The 22,339-nt window shown below is 37.4% G+C and overlaps 1 protein-coding gene and 1 pseudogene across 1 annotated transcript in view; one reads left to right on the forward strand and one right to left on the reverse strand.

Annotated features, from left to right (window-relative positions):
- LOC113897061 (insulin-like peptide INSL6) overlaps positions 1–9,725 on the forward strand; it is an 82,324-nt gene extending 72,599 nt beyond the window's left edge. Inside the window, exon 3 of the mRNA XM_027549340.1 lies at positions 9,316–9,725. Coding sequence (XP_027405141.1) covers positions 9,316–9,659 — 344 coding nt within the window. The 3' untranslated portion in view covers positions 9,660–9,725. The remainder of the gene's footprint in view (positions 1–9,315) is intronic.
- A 1,133-nt stretch (positions 9,726–10,858) lies between these two features.
- On the reverse strand, positions 10,859–16,957 carry LOC113897432 (annotated as a pseudogene).
- Positions 16,958–22,339: the final 5,382 nt, after the last annotated feature.

The raw sequence follows: 22,339 nt of genomic DNA on the forward strand, positions 1-22,339 counted from the left end.
AGTCACTGCCTTTTACAACAATTCAGTTGTTCTAATTTGGGCAAATTTTGTGAAAGTCAAGATTCTGAAATTAAAGGAAGGAGTAGACTATCATATCAAAAGAGAGACCCTAACATAGATGAGTAAAACAAACTAAAACATTGCCTAGCACTTTGTGAGCACTTACTCTTTTTCATTGTTTTGAAGTATAGTTGGTTTACAATATTAGTCTCTGTTGTACAACTGCTAATTCAAAATTTCTATAGATTATATTACATTTAAAGTTATAAAATATTAGCTGTATTCTGTATTCTTTTTTAATGAATGAATAAAACCTATAAATTATTGATGCTAGGGGAATAAAAACTTTTTTATTGAAGTATAAGTTGATTTACAACATTGTATTAGTTTCAGATGTACAGCAAAGTGACTCTGAGTCCATCCATGTTGCTGCAGATGACATCATTTCATTCTTTTTTATGGATGAGTAATATTCCATTGCATATATATATATATATATATATATATACACACACACACACACACACACACACACACCCCACATCTTCTTTACCCATTTGTCTCTCAGTGGACACTTAAGTTGCTTGCATGTAAATAATGCTGCTATGAGCATTGGAGTGCATGTATATTTTCAAATTAGATTTTATTTTTTCCAGATACATACCCAGGAGTTGGATTGTTGGAACATATGGTAATTCTATTTTTAATTTTTTAAGGACCCTCTATACTGTTCTTCATAGTGGTTGCACCAACTTATATTCCTACCAACAGCATAGAAAGATTCCCTTTTCTCCACACCCTCTCCAGCATTTATTATTTGTAGACTTTTTGATGATTGACATTATGTGAGGTGATAGCTCATTGTAGTTTTGATTTCCATTTCTCTATTAGTGATGTTGAGCACATTTTCATATGCCCATTGGCCATCTGTGTATCTTCTTTGGAGAAATATTTAGTTCTGCCCAATTTTTTATTATTTTTTTAATTGAGCTATATGAGCTGTTTGTGTAATTTGGAAATTAAGTCCTTGTTGGTTGCATTATTTGAAAATATTTTCTCCCATTCTGTAGGTTGTCTTTTCATTTTGTTTATGGTTTCCTTTGCTCTGCAAAAGCTTATAAGTTCAATTAGAGCTCCTTTGCTTATTTTTGGTGTTATTTCTATTGCTTTGGGAGACTGACCTAAGAAACCATTGGTATGATTTATGTCAGAATGTTTTGCCTATTGTCTCTACAAGTTTTATGGTGTTATGTCTTATATTTAAGTCTGTAAGCCATTTTTAGTTTATTTTTGTGTATAGTGTAAGAGAGTGTTACCTTCATTGATTTACATGGGGCTATCCAGTCTGCCAACACCACTTCCTGAAGAGACTATCTTTTCTCTGCTGTATATTCTTGTCTCTCCTGTTGAAGATCTGTTGACCATTGGTGTTGGGTTTATTTCTGGTCTCTCTATTCTGTTCTGTTGATCCATAAGTCTGTTTTTTGTGTCAGTACCACACTTTTTTGATAGCTATAGCTTTGTAGTATTGTCTGATGTCTGGAAGGGTTATGCCTTCAGCTTTGTTTTTTTTCCTTTAGGATTGCTTTGTCTATTCTGGGTCTTTTGTGATTCCATATAAATTTTAGGACTATTTGTCTAGTTCTGTTAAAAATGTCATGGGTCATTTGGTAGGAATTGCATTAAATCTGTAGATTTCTTCAAACCCAAGAGCACAGCCTATCTTCTTATTGCTTTGAATCATCTTCAGTTTCCTTTATTAACGTTTTATAATTCTGAGGTTATAGGTCTTTCACCTCCTTGGTTAGGTTTATTCCTAGGTATTTTTTAAATGTGATTTTAAAGGGGATTTTTTTTTAACCTTCTGATAGTTCATTGTTAGTGTAAAGAAATGCAACAGATTTCTGTATATTAATATTGTAACCTGCTACCTTGCTGAATTTATCAGTTCTAGTAGTTTTTGTGTGGAGTCTTTAGGGTTTCTATGTAGAGTATCATGTAAAGACAGAAACAATAGAAAACATCAGACTGAATCTTGATCATTTTCTATCATCAAAACCACCTACATATAAATTCATTTTATCCTGTTCTTGTAATGAAGGAATTATCTCTCACCAAACTCTCAGTTGTACTTCAGTTTAGCTGATATTCACACTTTAATGTGTATATGAATCACCTCAGGAATGCTATTAATATACAGATTCTGATTCAGTAGGTCTGGGGTGGAGCCTGAGTTTACTTTTTACAAGCTCCCAGGTAATGCCGATTCCGTTAGTTGAATAATGCTTTCTGAGTAACAAGGGACTAGTTCAGTTTTCTGTTTCTTCTTTATTCTTTCCTCTCACAAGTGCAAGGTGGACTTCCCCTTTTACTTCATGCTTGGTGGGCGTTCCTCTCACATCAAATGCTGTGCTCTCGTTACCTATACCATAGTCAAAATTTTACCTTCAGACATCCAAGCTTGAGTTTGTGATTAAGAATGAGTTTGGAATCCTTTTTCTTGACCAAGCAATAATAAGTCCTTGGTGACCCAGTGGCTAAGACTCCATGCTCCCAGTGCAGGGGGCCTGGGTTCGAACCCTGGTCAGGGAACTAGACCCCACATGCCACAACTAAGACCTGGCACAGCCAAATAAATAAAATATTTTAAAATCAACTTTAAAACTTGTAGCTGGTTAATCACTCCTTTATTTCATGTGTTATTCACAATACCCCAAAGGAGTAAATGTCATTAATTCAGTGAGGAGAGATCTGCAATGAAAGAAGATTTGTAGGAAATGGAAATATATCTGATCATATTTCAGGATTGTCGTACACATTAAACATGTTACTATGGGGACTATATAAAGGACAGTTTGTAAAAGTGGAAATATGTGGCAATGAAACATGGTTTTTTTAAAATATATGGAAGAAGAAAATGAATTTAGGTTATCAATATGAATTTGTATTAGATTTTAAAGAATTCTTAATCTGTAAGGAAAGATAGACTGTAATCTATTAATTTCCAGTGACTAATTTATTAATAGAAGTTGAAGAGAGGCATGTATTTCCAAAAGAGAATTCCAACATAGAATATATAATTATGTCATTTCTTTTGCATGTGAATGTTGCTGAAAAGTTGATTACTTTTTATTTAGTTTATACAAGCAGAATATATTTCTATGTTAGGCCAAATCAGTTATCAATAATTTTAATCTTCTGATAATTTCTTTGAGTCTGACACAGGAAATGACAGTTTGGTACACTGATATTCAAAAATGCCTTCTTCAGAGCTACTCAGACATAAGTTGAATTTCAGATTGTGCACTTCTTGTTAACGAATTCCGAATGTATGGACCATTTTGCCACAACCTATTTCAGAGTGTGGCAGCGTGGAACTAATGTCATATTTCTAAATTCTGAGTATGGTGCTGCCTAACTCTTAGTGCTAGGTGAAATTATTGAAGTTTCATTACCAGTATTTCATAATCCATACCCCTATTCCAGTTAGATAGGCTGTAGTCCCTTATTCCTGGTCTTCATCCATCTGTTCTTGTTTTTTACTAGTATATGAGAATTCCTATGTTCTTATATCCATGCCAAGAATTAAAATTATATAATTTTTAACATTTTCCAGTGTGATAGACATGAAATAAAATCTCATTTAACTTGTTCTGGATTTGAGTACCTCATCATATGCATATTAGCCTTTGGGGTTCCTTTTTTTTTTGAAAACTTCCTATTTTTCAGAAATTTTATTTCTATATTTTGCCCACTTTTGTCAAAGTTGTCATCTTCCAGTTAATTTGTAAGACTCATTCAAAATCTAGATACAGTAATAGTTATAGGTTTTAGATAATGCAAATATGCCATCCTATTCTGCCATCTATCTACTGGTGTTATTAGATAGTCTTAATTTTTATGCCATTAGACAATAAGTGTTTCACCTTATTGTTCGTCCTTTTGAATGTTTTGGAGGTCCTTTTTTGTTTCTCTATTTGTTTTATAGTTTTACTTTTCTTGTTAGGTCCTTAATTCTTCTGGGGCCCATTTTTGGTTCTGTTCTGGCTAGGAATACTGTCTTTTCTCAAAGTCTTACTTTTCTGTACATGAGGAAGTATTTTTCTGAATACCATCTACTGAACAGTCATTTTTTCCCCACTGATTGTAGAGCCACTTTTATTGTTTATTAAGTTTGTCTGAGATTCTTATTTAACTGGTCTTTTTGTTTGGCTTTGTATTATTACTACACTGTTTCAGCCAACTTTTTCACTCTCCTCTTTCACCTGCATCAAAAGACTCTTTAGTTCCTCTTTGGTTTCTGTCACTAGGGTGGTATGATCTGCATATCTGAGGTTATTGATATTACTCCCGGCAATCTTGATTCCAGCTTGTGATTCATCCAGTCTGGCATTTCACATGATGTACTCTACATACAAGTTAATAAGAAAGATGACAGTATATAGCCTTGACATACTCCTTTCTCAATTTTGGACCAGTGTGTTGTTCCATGTCCAGTTCTAACTGTTGTTTCTTGACCTGCATATAGGATTTTCAGGAGACAGGAAAGGTGGTCTGGTATTCCCATCTCTTTAAGAATTTTCCACAGTTTGTTGTGATCCACACAGTCAAAGGCTTTAGCATAGTCAGTGAGGCAGAAGTAGATGCTATTCTGGAATTCTCTTGCTTTTTCTGTGATCCAGTGGATATTGGCAATTTGATCTCTGGTTCCTCTCACTTTTGTAAATCCAGCTTGTACATCTGGAAGTTCTCAGTTCATGTACTGCTGAAACCTAACTTGAAGGATTTTGAGCATTAACTTGCTAGCATATGAAATGAGTATAGTTGTGCAGTAGTTTGAGCATTCTTTGGCATTGCCTTTCTTTGGGATTGGAATGAAAACTGACCTTTTCAGTCCTGTGACCACTGCTGAGTTTTCAAATTTGCTGGCATATTGAGTGCAACACTTTAACAGCATCATCTTTTAGATTTGAAATAGCTCAGCTGGAATTCTATCACCTCCACTAACTTTGTTAGTAGTAATGCTTCCTAAGGCCCACTTGAGTTCACACTCCAGGATGTCTGACTCCAGGTGAGTGATCACACCATCATGGTTATCCAGGTCATTAAGACCTTTTTTATGCATTTCTTGCCATCTCTTCTTAATCTTGCCTGCTTCTGTTAGGTCCTTACCATTTCTGTCCTTTATTCCCATCTTTACATGAAATGTTCCCTGATATCTCTAATTTTCTTCAAGAGATCTCTAGTCTTTCCCATTCTTCTGTTTTCCTCTATTTCTTTGCATTGTTGACTAAGAAGTCTTTCTTACCTCTCCCTGCTATTCTTTGGAACTCTGCATTCAGTTGGGTATATCTTTCCCTTTCTCCTTTTCACTTCTCATCTTTTCCCAGATATTTGTAAGGCCTTCTCAGACAACCACTTTGCCTTCTTGCATTTCTTTTTCTTGGGGATGGTTTTGACCTGTACAATGTTATGAAGCTCCATCCATAGTTCTTCAAGCATGCTGTCTATCAGATCTAATCCCTTGAATCTATTTGTCGCTTCTACTGTATAATCATAAGAGATTTGATTTAGGTTGTACCTGAATGGCCTAGTGGTGTTTCTTACTTCCTTCAAGTCTGAATTTTGCAATTCAGCTCATGATCTGAGCCACAGTCAGCTCTAGGTCTTGTTTTTGCTGACTGTGTAGTGCTTCTCCATCTTCAGCTGCAAAGAATATAATCAATCCAATTTCGGTACTGACCATCTGGTGATGTCCATGTGTAGAGTCCTCTTTTATGTTGTTGGAAGAGGATGTTTGCAATGGCCAGTGCATTCTCTTGGCAAAACTCTGTTAGCCTTTGCCCTGCTTCATTTTGTACTCCCAAGGCCAAATTTGCCTGTTACTCCAGGTATCTCTTGACTTCCTACTTTTGCATCCCAGTGTCCTATTATGAAAGGACATCTTTTTAGGTGTGAATTCTAGAAGGTCTTGTAGGTTTTCATAGAACTGGTTGACTTCAGCTTCTTCAGCAATTGGTTGGGGCATAGACTTGGATGACTGGGATGTTGAGTGGTTTGCCTTGGAAACCAACTGAGATCATTCTGTTGTTTTTGAGATTGCAGCCAAGTACTGCATTTCAGACTCTTTTGTTCACTATGAGAGCTCCATTTCTTCTGAGGGATTCTTGCCCACAGTAGTAGATGTAATAGTTATCTGAATTAAATTCGTCCAGTCCAGTCCATTTTAACTGATTCCCAAAATGTCGATGTTCACTCTTGCCATTTCCTGTTTGACCACGTCCAATTTACCTTGATTCATGGACCTAACATCCCAGGTTCCTATGCAATATTGTTCTTTACAGTATCAGACTTTACTTTCACCATCAGACACATCCACAACTAGGTGTTGTTTCCATTTTGGCTCAGCCTTTTCATTCTTTCTGGAGTTATTTCTCCTCTCTTCTCCAGTAGCATATTGGACATTTGGGGCGGCGGAGGTGGGGGTGGGGGGGGCGGGTCATCCTTCAGTTTCATATCTTTTTGCCTTTTCATACTGTTCATGGGGTTCTCAATGCAAGAATACTGGTTTCCCATTCCCTTCTCCAGTGGACTACATTTTGTCAGAACTCTCTACCTTGACCTGTCCGTCTTAGATGGCCCTGCACAGCACGGCTCATAGTTTCATTGAGTTAGACAAGGCTGTGATCCATTTTATCATTTTGGCTAGTTTTCTGTGATTGTGGTTTTCATTCTGGTGGCTGTGGAACTGAAGATCTTGTTTCATCTGTCTGCCCTCTCATGGATGAATCTAAGAGGCTTGTGCAAGCTTTCTGATGGGAGGGACTGCTGTGGGGAAAACTGGGTCTTGCTCTGGTGGGCAGGGCCATCCTCAATAAATCTTTAGTCCAATTTTCTGCTGATTGGTGGGGCTATGCTCCCTCCTTGTAGTTTGGCCTGAAGCTCCCAGTCCTGGAGTCTGCAGGCTCTATGGTAGGGCTATAGGCTCTATAGTAGGGCTAATGGCGACCTGCTGCAATAGGACTTATGAGCATGCTGTGCCTCCCAGGACTACTGCTGCCAGTGGCCCCTGGCCCTGCAGAAGGCCACTGTCGACCCATGTCTCCACCAGAGACTCCCAAACATTCACAGGCAAGTCCTGCTCATGTCTCTTGTGGGGCCACTGCTCCTTTCTCCTGGGTCCTGGTGCACACAAGGTTTTTTTTGTGCCCGCCAAGAGTCTCTGTTTCCCCAGTTTAGTCGAAGTTCTATAATCAAATCCCACAGACCTTAAAAGTCAGATTTGCTAGGATTCTCAGTCCCTTTGCCAGATCCCCAGGTTGGGAAGTCTGATGTGGGGCCTAGAACCTTGGCATCAGTGTGAGAACTTCTTTGGTACAGTTGTTCTCCAGTGTGTGGGTCACCCACCTGGAGGTTCTATGGTAGGGCTAATGGTGACCTCCTCCAGGAGGACTTAGGTCACACACTGTGCCTCCCAGGACTGCTGCTGCCAGTGCCCGTCCCTGCAGCCGGCCATTGCTGACCCACGTCTTTGCAGGAGACCTTCAAACCCACACAGGCAGCTCTGGCTCAGTCTCTTGTGGGGGTCATTGCTCCTTTCCCCTCTTTTCTATTTATACTTAACTCTCTTTGTGATCTGATCCAGTCTTATGGCTCAAAAAATTATCTATATACCTGACTCATAAATTTCTTCAAGCAAAATTTTTTCTTCCATTCTGATTAATCCCATGGGATTTTCCAGGCAAGAGTACTGGAGTGGGTTGCCATTTCCTTCTACAGGGGATCTTCCCAACCCAGGAATAGAACCCAGGTCTCCTGCATTGCAGGCAGATGCTTTACCATCTGAGCCACCAGGGAAACCCAGTTTCAACAAGAGGAAATCTTATTGAGCAAACTTATTTTTCACAGGGCATGGATTGTGGGCCACTGTGGTAGATGGTTTCTTTGGGGTCAGTTGCCAACCTCCTGTCTGTTTCTTTGGGGTCAGGTGCCAACCTCCTGTCTTTGAACTGCAGATTTAGGATGCAGTCCTAAATGGTTCAGAACATGACTCAACAGCAGTGGCTAGAGGCAATATATCCCTCAAAAGGAACTGTAGATGGGCAAGGGCAATGATGGAAATTCAACAAGCCTCCAATTAATTACCTTCTGGTGTTATTTTAATTTCTTATAAGTAATACTGAGTAAGAGCAGTGTAACATTAACAATTCACTGAGCATATCACACTTCTCCATTTCTTTATATTTCAACAGAATGGCTTCTACTAATCACTTAGTTATAAAATATGCGTAAAAAAACAAGTAACTCAATTACAAATGGGCAAAAATTTGAATATACATTTCTACAAGGAGGATATACAATAAGGACATGAAAAATACTCAACATCATTAGTTGCAAGGTCATTACAAATCAAAATGATAATGGGATTCCACTTCACATCCATTAGGATGGCTACCATCAAAAAATGGAAAACATAAAATGTTGGCCAAGATGTATAGCAACTGGAAGCCTAGTATACCAGTGGTGGGATTGTAAAATGGTGTAGCCACTGTGGAAAACTGGCAGTTCCTAAAAAAAGGTAAACAAATTTACCATACAATCCAGCAGTTCTACTCCTAGGTATATACCCAAGAGAACTGAAAATGTGTTCACACAAAAACGTATGTGGATGTTCTGAGCAGTGTTATTCTTAATAGTTAAAAAGTAGAAAGAACCCACATATTTATCAACTGGGTAAATAAAATGTGATATATCCATACAATGGAAAATTATTCATCCATAAAAAGAATAAAGTACTGGCAGACATGCTGCAACATGATTGAACCTCGAAAATATGCTCAGTGAAAAAAACCAGACACAAATGACCATATATGGTTATGTTTTAGGCAGATCTGTAGAAATATAAAGTAGATTAGTAGGTACCAGGGGCTGAAAGAAGAGGAAAATGGGAGTGACTCCTAATCGGGGGAGGTTTCTTTTGGGGATGATAGAAATGTTCTGGAATCAGGTAGTGGTGATGTTTGTGCAACCTTGTGAATATACTAATTGTATATTTAAAATGCTTAATTTTATGGCATATGAATTATAGCTCAAAAAATGTTTTCTGAATAAAAGTGTACAAAGGTTTCTAGGCCTTTTTATAGGAAAACATTACAACTGTTTTACTTAAACATATACATTGCTTTTGAATAACCATTTTACTAGTTAAAATGTGATTACTTGTGTTTCAGAATTAGCTGGCTTTAGTGTTACAGCATTATGATTAAATTTTCAGCTAAGATTTTAATAAAGGATTTATTTCTTGCCTCTCAACAGTCCCTACTTCTGCCTCTCAGGAAGAAGCAATAAACAATATGAAGATGCAGTCACTGCCTGAGTATCAGTATAAAAAGGCCAACTTGCCTTTTAAGACAAGACAAGAGGAATCTTCCTCATCACAAGATATCAGTCCATATATTCATGAGATTATAGAATTTCAGAAGAAAAATACAAACAAAATCAAAACCTTAAGCAATTTGTTTTGGGGGAATCATCCCCAAAGAAAACGCAGAGGATACTCAGAAAAATGTTGTCAGAAGGGATGTACAAAAGAAGAACTTATTATTGCATGCCTTCCATATATTGATTATGAAAACTTAAGGAAGCATCAGCAGTTGTGACTGAGATATACTAACCATCATGAGACTTACACTAACTTAATAAAAAGCTTAATATATTTTACTTATTTTTTTGGTGATTGTCCTTGTAGTTTCTCTGCTGTGACCAACATCTAGATGTATTTGTAAGCACTTAGCAATACTTTGTGGTGGTAATACGACTTAGTATTTTCTTTGGTGCTCTGTTTTTCATATATTTTTATATTTGAAGATATTACTGGAGGTGGCATGATCTATGCAGACATCTAACGATTACCTGTTTATTCTTATTTATGGTTTTGAAACTCTCTTAAGTAGCATTTAAATGGATTATGGAGTGTTCTGCATTCCATGTGTATAATATACTGACTGGTGCCCATTACTATTAGGCTCACTCTAGTATGCCAGTTGGAGAAGGCAATGGCACCCCACTCCAGTACTCTTGCCTGGAAAATCCCATGGACAGAGGAGCCTGGTGCGCTGGAGTCCATGGGGTCGCAAAGAGTTGGACACGACTGAGCGACCTCACTTTCACTTTTCACTTTCATGCATTGGAGAAGGAAATGGCAACCCACTCCAGTGTTCTTGCCTGGAGAATCCCAGGGACGGGAGCCTGGTGGGCTGCTTTCTATGGGGTCACACAGAGTTGGACACGATTGAAGCAATGCAGCAGCAGCAGCAGTATGCCAGTACATCTGTCCTACTGACTTAAATTAGCTAACCAACTACCCGTAGTAGCTCTTACACATTTTTAGTAGGTACAGTTTTAATTCTTTGTATAGTAACTGGTAAGTCTTTTCACAGTTTCTATTGAGGACATAGTTCAGTGACTTTCTTGAGGTTGTAATCTCTCTCCAAGATCCCCTGTCTTTGCTTTGAAGGTACTGATACAATGTGAAGTCTTATTCAGGCTTGGTCAGAATAGAGTGCAGTGTCGGCATCACCTGGGAACGTGTTAGAAATGCAGTTCTAAGGTCCTCTCCCAGACCTACTGAATTAGAACTCTGGGTATGGGGCTCATTGGTCTGCATTTTTACAGGCCTTCTGAGTCATTCTTAAGTAGGTTAAAGGTTGACAATCACTGTTAATATTCACAGTATGAATATTGTAGAAATTCTGTTTATGTGCTTGCATATCTTAACTCAATATAGGTACTATAGCACTAAGTTTTTGGTATGTTTTTCTACTTTATGTCCACATGGGAAAATCTTTTAATGCTACAAATTAGAGCAAAGCTTATACAAAGAATCCAAAGTGAAATTCCTATTTTCTGCCATTAATTAGGGGGTAAGTATAATTTGCAATATTTTTCTAGTTTCTTTCCCAAATATGCACTGTAATGTTCTTTTCAATTAAAATTTTAAATTCCTATTTGGCTCTGTTATTTTTTAGAACCAAAGCTCTTTTCCACGTGTATCTGTTATATTCATTTACAGTGCATTAATAGATACAATTTTTTAACCAGTTCTAGGGTACAGCATTCACTTTAATTTTTAGTCACTTGTTTTGATATAAAATGATAGATTATATCATATCATGGTTGAGTGATACAGTAAGTTGGCTGGGTGTTTGATGAAACTGCTCCATTGAGAGTTGCCTTGTAAGCCAAAATACAGTGATACACTTGAACTAGTTTGAAGAAGTGTAGGTCTGTACTTGTAGTTTAAGAATAAAAATGGAGTTTTATTAGCTTCCTAACATATATATCCAAAGTGTCAATTAGAAAATTGTGAGATTTACCAAGTATGTTATCTGCCTAGCTATATACTTACCTACACACTTTAGTAATTTTTATGCTAGGGTATATTTAATTAGCTTCTTAGCTTAGTGCCTGTCTGTTAATATCTGTAATTGTATTAACAATGATTTTGTTAGATAGAACACTCATATTTTCCTTATGGACTCCTTAGAGCAATCCTGAAGTAGGAAAAAAATGAATGAAAGCTGAGGTACCTTAATATTATGCAGCCTCTTGAGGCTTCTTCATGTTGTTACTTGCTAGTTAGGGGTAGAGCTAGACCAAGATTTTAATCCTAGCATCTTGTTCAATGTTCCTGATGTCAAGATCATGAGCAGAAATTATCCATATGTTTTGTCTGGAGTTCATTTATTTGGCCCCTACTTTGTTTTGTTTGCATCTGTGTTGGTTAATAACTGTCCTATTTCTAAACACTTGGTAAGAATGTATATTCTGCTATATGTACATGCTGCTGTTTGTGGAGTAGTTCATAAATGTCAGTTAGTTGAAGTTGGTTGATTGTGTTGTTCTCAGAGTTCTATATCTTTACTGATCTTGCTGTTTTTTCTGTCAGAGAAAAGTACTGAAATATCTATAATTTTGCACTTGTCTATTTGTTCTTTTAGCTCATTTATCTTCCTGTATTTAAAAATTACTACATGCATGTTGTATCTATCTTCTACTGAATTAATAGTTTATTATGTCTCCCTTTATCACTGGTAATATTCCTGATACTAATATAGCAACTTCAGCTTTCTTATGATTAGTGTTTCCATCATATATTATTTTTTACCTTTTTATTCTTAACCTCTTTTCATCTTTATATTTAAAATTGGTTCCTTGTAAACAGCATGTAGTTGGTTCTTGCTTTTTCATTGAGTTTGACAATATATGCCTTTTATTTGGAAGTTTAGATCATTGATTAATGTAATTATCAATATGGTATGGATTTAATTAGCCATACGGTTTGGATTTAAATCTATACTTCTGCTATTATCCTATGTGATTTCTGTTCCTTTTTCTCCTTGCGTTCTGTTGGGTTGAAATCTTTTAAAATTTCATTTTATCTTGTTGGTTACTTTGCTATTTCTTAAAATTTGATACAATATGCATCTTTATTACAGATTCCTTCAAATATTTTATCACTTCACATGCAGTTTAAGACCTTTTCAACACAATACTTCCATTTACCCCTCCTGTCTTTTCTGCTATTTGTGTTTATATATTTAATTTCTATATCTGTTATAAACTATACATTTTTATTTAACTTCTGTTATAAGCTATACATTTTTACTTTATTTTCAAGTATTTTTAATTCACACAATTTTAATGAGATTATTGCTATTGCATACATTTTCAACTGATTTTTATGTTAAACCAGTGTCATGTAGCTGTCAAAACCATGTAGTCCAATTTAAGCTCAGCTTCTTAAAATTAGCCACTTCTGATTGTTTTCATAAAGTCTTTCTACACTACAAACTCATATCAGCATGAATTGTAAACATACCTGCATCAGTGCAAACATTTCTCAGGTCTGCTCTGTTAAAGCTCTCTGAAAGCTTCACAAGTACTTCTAAATAATCTATTTTATCATGGTACCTTCATAGATTTTCAGTATATCTAATATTGCTTATAAATATATATTTAATTTACCTGGAGACAGCAAAACAGGATTCACTGTGCTCGTTTTTAGCCATGATCATTTTAACTCTGTGCAGAGTATCATATCCATCCATTTGAGTAACTCCATTAAAGTCCTCTGAACCTATCAGGTGAAGTACTTTCACAAAGCTAATACTCACAATGACATCTGTTTTATTCATAAAAATGATGCATGGCTGATAATCTCTGGCATACTGAAACAGTTCTCTGATCAAATGAGCACTTTCACCAATGTACTTGTCTATAGCAGAGCTATATACATTTAGAAAATTGTAGTCCAGCTGGCTAACAGCTCTTGCTATTAGTGTTTTCCCTGTAACTGGCTGTTCATACAACAGCCTTTTAGCCATACTACCATTACAATGGAATAATTCTAGGTTTGTAGGAGGTAGTTCTTTCACCTCTATCAATTTGATAATCTGATAACAGCCCAGTCTCAGAAAAAAGGATTATCTGTGTCCATGAAACATGCTATAAAACAGTGGATCTTGGCAAATGTGTATTCATGTGCAAAGCAGCTCTTGTTCCTGGCTTCAGCTTACTTTTTTCAGGCTACAAGGACAACTCAAAACATATCTTGATCCATTTATAGCTTTAACAGTGAATTTTTGAATCAATATCTTAAGTACTTTACCCACAATCTTTCTACATTTGCGTGACTCGAAGTCCTTCAGATAATTTTCAGACTTCTCATTACTGATTGGTGGTGGTGGTGGTTTAGTCACTAAGTCGTGTCTGACTCTTGCGACCTCAAGGACTGTAGCCTGCCAGGTCCCTCTGTCCATGGGATTCGCCAGGCAAGAATACAGGAGTGGGTTGCCATTTCCTTCTCTAGGGGATCTTCCAGACCCAGGGATCGAACCCAGGTCTCCTGCACTGCAAGCAGTTTCTTTCCCAAGTAAGCTATGAGGGAAGCACACTGATTGGTAAGGTCTTTTATCCTTAATGGTTTAAGATAGCTATTGTCTTGTGTTCCAGCACTTTTTTGCATGTGATAGTCTTGAAGTTTATTATCTCTGTGGTCTACCATGATGAGATGCCATCACTCATAAGGAATGCCAAGAATGGCCATGGCCAATGAGGTGGGGAACAAGGTGGGATGAAGAGGGGAGCAGCACTGGAAGGTGGGGGCCAGATGATCCTGCCCATTTCAATTTTGTATTCTCCCTCACATTCATCATCTATTAGTCTTTCTTCCTTTATTGTCGTGTCAAGTTACCATGTTGTACATAACTGTGTCTGATTATCTTCCTTTATTACAAATAGCTGAGAAAAGAGAAGTGAAGGCAAACAAGAAAAGGAAACATATACTCAACTGAATGCAGAGTTCCAGAGAATAGCATGGAGAGATAAAGCCTTCTTAAGTGAACAATGCAAGGAAACAGAGGAAAATAACAGACTGGGAAAGACTAGAGATCATTTCAAGAAAACTAGGATAAGAAAGCTGTGGTACATATACACAATGGAGTATTACTCAGCCATTAAAAAGAATACATTTGAATCAGTTCTAATGAGGTGGATGAAACTGAAGCCTATTATACAGAGTGAAGTAAGCCAGAAAGAAAAACACCAATACAGTATACTAATGCATATATATGGAATTTAGAAAGATGCTAACAATAACCCTGTGTACGAGACAGCAAAAGAGACACTGATGTATAGAACAGTCTTATGGACTCTGTTGCAGAGGGAGAGGGTGGGAAGATTTGGGAGAATTGCATTGAAACATGTATAATATCATGTATGAAATGAGTTGCCAGTCCAGGTTCGATGCACGATACTGGATGCTTGGGGCTAGTGCACTGGGACGACCCAGAGGGATAGTATGGGGAGGGAGGAGGGAGGAGGGTTCAGGATGGGGAACACATATACCTGTGGCAGATTCATTTTGATATTTGGCAAAACTAATACAATTTGTAAAGTTTAAAAATAAAATAAAAAGAAAACTAGAGATACCAAACGAATATTTCATACAAAGATACAATAAAGGACAGAAATGGCAAGGACCTAACAGAAGCAGAAGAGATTAAGAAGAGGTGGCAAGAATACACACAAGAACTGTACAAAAAAAAAAATCTTAATGACCCAGATGATAGTGTGGTCACTCACCTAGAGCCAGACATCCTGGAACATGAAGTCAAGTGGGCCTTAAAAAAGAAGCACTACAAACAAAGCTAGTGGAGGTGACAGAATTCCAGCTGAGCTATTTCAAATCCTAAAAGATGATACTGTTATTTGGAAAACTCAGCAGTGGCCACAGGACTGGAAAAGGTCAGTTTTCATTCCAATCCCAAAGAAAGGCAATGGCAAAGAAGATTCAAATTACCGTACAATTGTACTCATTTCACATGCTAGCAAATTAATGCTCAAAATTCTTCAAGCTAGGCTTCGGCAGTACCTGAACCAAGAACTACCAGATGTACAAGCTGGATTTACAAAAGTGAGAGGAACCAGAGATCAAATTGCCAACATCTGTTGGATCATAGAAAAAGCAAGAGAATTCCAGAATAGCATCTACTTCTGCCTCACTGACTATGCTAAAGCTTTTGACTGTGTGGATCACAACAAACTGGAAAATTCTTAAAGAGATGGGAATACCAGACCACTTTACCTGTCTCCTAAGAAACCTGTATGCAGGTCAAGAAGCAAATCAGAATTGGACATGGAACAACAGACTGGTTCAAAGTTGGGAAAGGAGTACAACAAGGCGGTATATCATCACACTTATTTAACTTATATGCACAGTTCATCATGTGAAATGCCAGGCTGGACAAATCATAAGTTGGAATCAAGGTTGCTGGGACAGAAAACAACCTCAGATATGCAGATACTACCACCCTAATGGCAGCTAGCAAAGAGGAACTAAAAAGCCTCTTGATGAAGTTGAAAGAGAAGAGTGAAAAAACTGGCTTTAAAACTCAATGTTCAACAAACTAGGGTCATGACATCCGGTCCCACCACTTCATAGCAAATAGACGGTGATAAAGTGGCAACAGTGGCAGATTTTACTTTCCAGGCTCCAAAACCACTGCGGATGGTGGCTGCAGCCATGAAATTAAGACACTTGCTCCTTGGAAGAAAAGCTATGACAAACCTAGACAGAATAGTAAAAAGCAGAAACATCACTTGGCCGACAAAGGTCCGGATAGTCAAAGCTATGGTTTTTCCAGTAGGCATGTGCAGATATGAGAGTTGGACCATAAAGAAGGCTTGGCCCAAAGAATTTCTGCTTTTGAATTGTGGTGTTGGAGAAGATTCTTGAGATTTCCTTGGACAGTAACAAGATCAAACCAGTCAATCCGAAAGGAAATCAACCTTGAATATTCATTGGAAGCACTGATGCTGACGCTGCAATAAATAATTTAGCCACCTGATGCAAAGAGCAGACTCATTGGAAAAGGCCCTGATACTGGGAAAGACTGAAAGCAAAAGAGAAGGGGGTGGTAGAGGATGAGATTGTTAGATAGCATCACTGACTCTATGAACATGAGTTTGAGCAAACTCTGGAGATAGTGAAGGACAGGGAAGCCTGGTGTGCTGCAGTCCAAGGGGTTGCAAAGAGTCAGACATGACTTAGCAAGTGAACAACATTATTTCTTGAAGTGGACTACTCTGTCTTTCCTTGCTCAGTCTTCATCCTCAGTCTAACCTTTAAATGTTAAGATTGTCTCAGGTCCTGATCCTCTACTCGCTGTCTTTATCTAACACTTCCTTAGTTAGCTTAACTATATCCATTATTTTAAATGACTGCCTGTGTAACATTTCTGGGCTTTCCTTCTACTTCGATATCTATTAGGCATCTCAGATTTAACATCTCCAAAGTGGAATTCTGGTTTAAACTCCTTCCATCTAGTTGTTCTTCTCTTACCCTTTCCATCCAAACCACAATAGCATACCGACTTCTTTCCATTTCTGTCCCCATCTCTCTAGTCCAAGCTGCAACATACTTTGAGGGAATGAATGGCGATTAAACCAGTTAGGCAGTGTTTCCAGCACTGGAGCCTACAGGATGTTATCTTGGTACTCTAGACCCAAGCAAAATACTTGTCTCCCCCAAGAGTTCTGATAGATGAACATTCCCTGATATTTCCAACACCAGTTTTTATTACCCCAGGGAGAGCCACAGCCATCCCTGCTTTCCCAGACCACTAATGAACAACAGATCAGCAGGTAGGTCTGGCCTAGGCGCCTATGAAGTCACTGCTTTTGCCCTGCATTCTGGTGAACATGAAACCTTGTGTTCGCCCTCCTGGCAGCTGCTGCACCTGCTCCTTCCTATTCAGCTCACAGTCATATTGTACCTTCCCAAGTTTTTTTTTTTTTTAAGTTCATTTACTTTCAATTTTCTCTCATCATCTAGCAAATTCATTATCATCACTTACCTTGTTCTTTCTACAAAAACACTTGTTTTCTACATTTTATCACACTGTTGTGCACTTGTAGGGTTTTTTTTTGTTTGTTTGTCTGTTTTGAGGGACAGAAAGTGACAGTCCAACTAAAAATATGTTCAAATAATTTTCACTGGAAACTGAAATGATTTTGTCATCTTGCCATCTGAGAAATATCACTGAAGAAAGCTTATCTAGTTTATTGCTGCTTTATATGTATGCTGCCAAAGCTGTGAAAGGCAGCATAGTGAAGCAATTATAAACTCTGGCAAACTCCTGGAGTCAGACTGCCTAAATTCAAACTCTAACATCCCTTCTTTCTCCACTTTCTAAATTTATTGTATCTTGCTAAATGTCAGTGTCTACATATTTAAAGCAAAAAAAATAATAGTGTCTACCTCATAGAGTTGTGTGGATAAAATGAGATAACTACCTAAGAGGATACTGAAAGTGAAATGAAGTGAAGTGTTAGTTGCTCAGTTGTGTCAGACTCTGCATCCTCATGGACTGTAGCCTGCTAGGCTCCTCCATCCATGGAATTCTCCAGGTAAGAATACTCGAGTGGGTAGCCATTTCCTTCTCCAGGGGATCTTCCCAATCCAGGGATTGAACCGGGGTCTCCTGCATTGCAGGCAGATTCTTTACCATCTGAGCCACCAGGGAAGCCCTACCTGTACCCTAAATACAGTCTACAGATTTAATGTAATACCATTCAAAATCCTTATGATTTTTTTCCCAGAAATATAAAACCCATTCTAAACCTCATATGCAGTTTCAAGGGACACCAAATAGCCAAAACAATTTTTACAAAGAACAACAAAATTGGAAGTCTCTCACTTCATGACTGCAGAACTTAAAATAAAAGCTACAGTAATAAGAACAATGTGATACTGGCATAAAGACAAACATATAAACTAATAGCATGTAACAGAGAACTCAGAAATAAACTCTCACGTATACAGTCAAACACATTTCAACAAAGGTATCCCAAAGTCATCCGGTAGAAGAAAGATACTCTCTTCAAAAAGTGGTGCTGGAAAAACTAGAAATCTACATGCAAAAAAAAAAAAAAAAAAAAAAAATATATATATATATATATATATATGGATACTATCTTTCAACATATAGAAAAATTATGGATCAAAGACCTAAATATTAAGAGTTAAAGGCATAAAACACTTAAGAATTTTTTTCCCAGTGTTTTCTTCTGACAATGGATTTGGCAATGATTTCTGGAATATGACACTGAAAGTAAAAGTAGATAAACTGGAAAATATCAAAATTTTAAACTTTTGTGCATAAGAGGATACAATGAACAGAATAAAATGGCAATCCACAGAATGGGAATAATATCTAAAATTATATATGTGATAAAGGGTTAATATCCAGAATATAGAAAGAACTTCTACAACTAAAAACATGAACCCAATCTTAATTAAAATGGACAAAGGACTTAAATAGACATTTCTCCAAAGATGAAAAAATGACCAGTAAAATTACGTATTAAAAGATACTTAAGATCATGAGGTAGATGAAACTGGAGCCTATTATACTGAGTGATGTAAGTCAGGAAGAAAAACAATACCGTATATTAATGCATATATATGCAATTTAGAAAGATGGTAATGATGACCTGCAAGACAGAAGAGACACAGATGTAAAGAACAGACTTTTGGATTCTGTGGGAGAAGGCAAAGGTAGGAAGATTTGAGAGAATAGCATTGAAACATGTATATTACCATATGTGAGACAGATGACCAGTCCAAGTTCAATGCATGTAACAGGGCACTCAAAGCCAGTGCACTGGGACAACCCAGAGGGATGGGATGGGGAGGGAGGTAGGAGGGGGGTTCAGGACAGGGGGACACATGTACACTCGTAGCTGATTCATGTCAATGTATGGCAGAAACTACCAGAATATTATAATTGGCCTCCAATTAAAATAAATCATTAAAAAAAAGATCATTAACCATTAGTGAAATGCAAATGAAAACCACATTAAATAACATCACAACCATTACAATGGATATCACAGAATGTAAAAAGCTGTAGCATTTTTCAAAGACTAATGCTTTGACTTCTAGGTAAATTTCATAGAATAGATATGATCTTCATTTGCTGGTGTTAGTTTCTTTACTATTTCTGTATAGAAATTCTGGCTTTATTTTTTTTTTCAATATTTTATTTTTACTATTTATTTTGGCTGTTCAGTTCAGTCGCTCAGTCTTGCCCGACTCTTTGCAACCCCATGAACTGCAGCACACCAGGCTTCCCTGTCCACCACCAACTCCCAGAGCTTACTCAAACTCATGTCCATTGAGTCAGTGATGCCATCCAACCATCTCATCCTCTGTCATCCCTTTCTCTTCCCACCTTCAATCTTTCCCAGCATCAGGGTCTTTTCCAATGAGTCAGTTCTTTGCATCAGGTGACCAAAGGATTGGAGTTTCAGCTTCAGCATCAGTCCTTCCAATGAATATTCAGGACTGATTTCCTTTAGTATGGACTGGTTGGATCTCCTTGCAGTCCAAGGGACTCTCAGGTGTCTTCTCCAACACCACAGTTCAAAAGCATCAATTCTTCGGTGCTCAGCTTTCTTTACGGTCCAACTCTCACATCCGTACATGAATACTGGAAAAACCATAGCTTTGACTAGACAGACTTTTGTCAGCAGAGTAATATCTCTGCTTTTTTAAATGCTGTCTAGGCCAGTCATAGCTTTTCTTCCAAGGAGCAAGTGTCTTTTAATTTCATGGCTGCAGTCACCATCTGCAGTGATTTTGGAGCCTAAGAAAATAAAGACTGTCACTGTTTCCATTGTTTCCCCATCTATTTGTCATGAAGTGATGGGACCAGATGCCATGATCTTAGTTTTCTGAATGTTGAGGTTTTTTTTATTTTGGCTGTACCAGGTCTTAGTTGCAGCATGTGGGATCTCTAGTTCCCTGACTATGGATCAATCCTAGGTCCCGTGCATTGGGAGCAGAGTCTTAGCCACTGGAGCACCAGGGAAGTCCCTATTCTGCCTTTAATATACAGTAATATGCCATGGTTTTAATATCTTTGTTATTATCTCCTTTTATGATCAAGAAGAAAAACTGCTAATACACTGCATATCATTAAGATACCCTAAGTTTTTTGAGACAATTATATCTTAACTGATTTATTGTGAAATGTAAAATCAAAGACAACAAAATGGTTCTCATGGAGGTACTCCATTGAAGAAGCCTCGATTTTTCCATCTATGAAGGAAAACCTTTAAATTCTAGAGAGATTAAAATTAGGTGACTTTACCAACTAATTTTTCTTAGTTCAGATACACTATTTAGTATATTTTGGAGAAGGACATGGCAACCCACTCCAGTACTCTTGCTTAGAGAATTCCGTGGACAGAGGAGACTGGTGGGCTGCTGTCCATGGCGTTGGACAGAGTCGGACACGACTGAAGCAACTTAGCATGCATGCATGCATGCATGCTTAAAGATCCAATACACTCAGTGTTCTCACACTGACATATCTTCCCTTTCTAACTGAAGTCATTTCTCAGGTAGTACTGGTTTGGCCCATGTCTACATGAGTACACTTAAGAGCAGTGTTTCTCAACATTCTTTGCATTATCCCTAATATCTACAAAGAACTTTTTAGTCATTTTCTCCTAGTCTCTTCCACCATGAGAATTTTATATTACTGCCTATCTACTTATGTACTGTATTTCTGTGCTTTATACATTAAAAAATAAGTTTTTTTTTTTTTTTTGTCACTGTTCACCCCTGAGAGTTGGTATCAATTCTGCTGAAAAAGCATGCTCTAAAGAGAAGTTTATATATGAAACTCCAACTCTCATATTAGGCCCAAGCCCAAGAAATTCTTTCTATGGATCCTTTATATTTGGGGCCACACCAAACTAGATTCTCTAAAACCATCATGATTAGGGCTGGTATCTGAAAGTTGCAGCAGAACTGAAAGTTTAAATCTCTTGGTTTTGTCTGTATGTTTATTTAACAGGGAATTATAATATGAAATACCATCAGGATTGACCCTCACAGAAGATTACTCATGTCTTATATATCCATAACTATATCCATAACTGCACTATCTACTCTTCTTTATTCTCAACACATGAATGGGATTTAGGATTTTATCAAGAGGTGATGTCTTCATTACTGCAACCATTAATTTGAATTATCTGATGCAAATTTAAAGTCGCAGGGAGCCTGCATGTGTCAGTATTGGTGAGTGTATATGTAGGAAGGTCTGAAGGGGTATACAATATGGACATGATCTTTTATTTTTTAAGTTTAGAAAAGAAAAATGACTGTACTAAGAATCTGAAAATTAAGTGCCCACGTTGGAGCAGCTGTAAAAAAATGGCCTAGATAACTACTAGAGCCATAATACTTTGGCATTTGACTGAGCTATCCATCCTCTAACCTTTGTCAACTACAAACTGGCACTTGCCATCTACTTCTACAAAGACTAAATCATTGTGCTGCTGCAGCTGCTTATTTTCAACACCCCTTAAAGGAGTTTAGGATGGAGAGCAGAAATGAGGCACACTGTGCTGGGGGAAAAAATGGCAGGACAGGTCTTCAGATAGATATTTTGGGGAGCAGATTTTATAAGCCCAATTCTTGAATCTCCTATCTAGGAAAGCACTAAAATCCTTCATGATGTCAACTGTTCATGACTAGCAGAAACTTTCTTAAAAATAAAAGAAAAAAGTGCTTGATCTGCATGTATCCCCCTTCACCAAAATCACATATATACTGACCCTCTTCCCCCCTGCCTCTTTGGAACAGTTTCTTAGAGCTGTCTGAGATGCTGCTTCCTGGGTCCTCATTTTGCCCCAAACAAAATTTAACTCATAACTCTCACATTGTGCAGTTTTTTTAAAAGTCAACACCTTCTACATTTAT

The sequence above is a fragment of the Bos indicus x Bos taurus genome, chromosome 8 (assembly GCF_003369695.1).
Source record: "Bos indicus x Bos taurus breed Angus x Brahman F1 hybrid chromosome 8, Bos_hybrid_MaternalHap_v2.0, whole genome shotgun sequence".
Classification (NCBI taxonomy): Eukaryota; Metazoa; Chordata; class Mammalia; order Artiodactyla; family Bovidae; genus Bos; species Bos indicus x Bos taurus.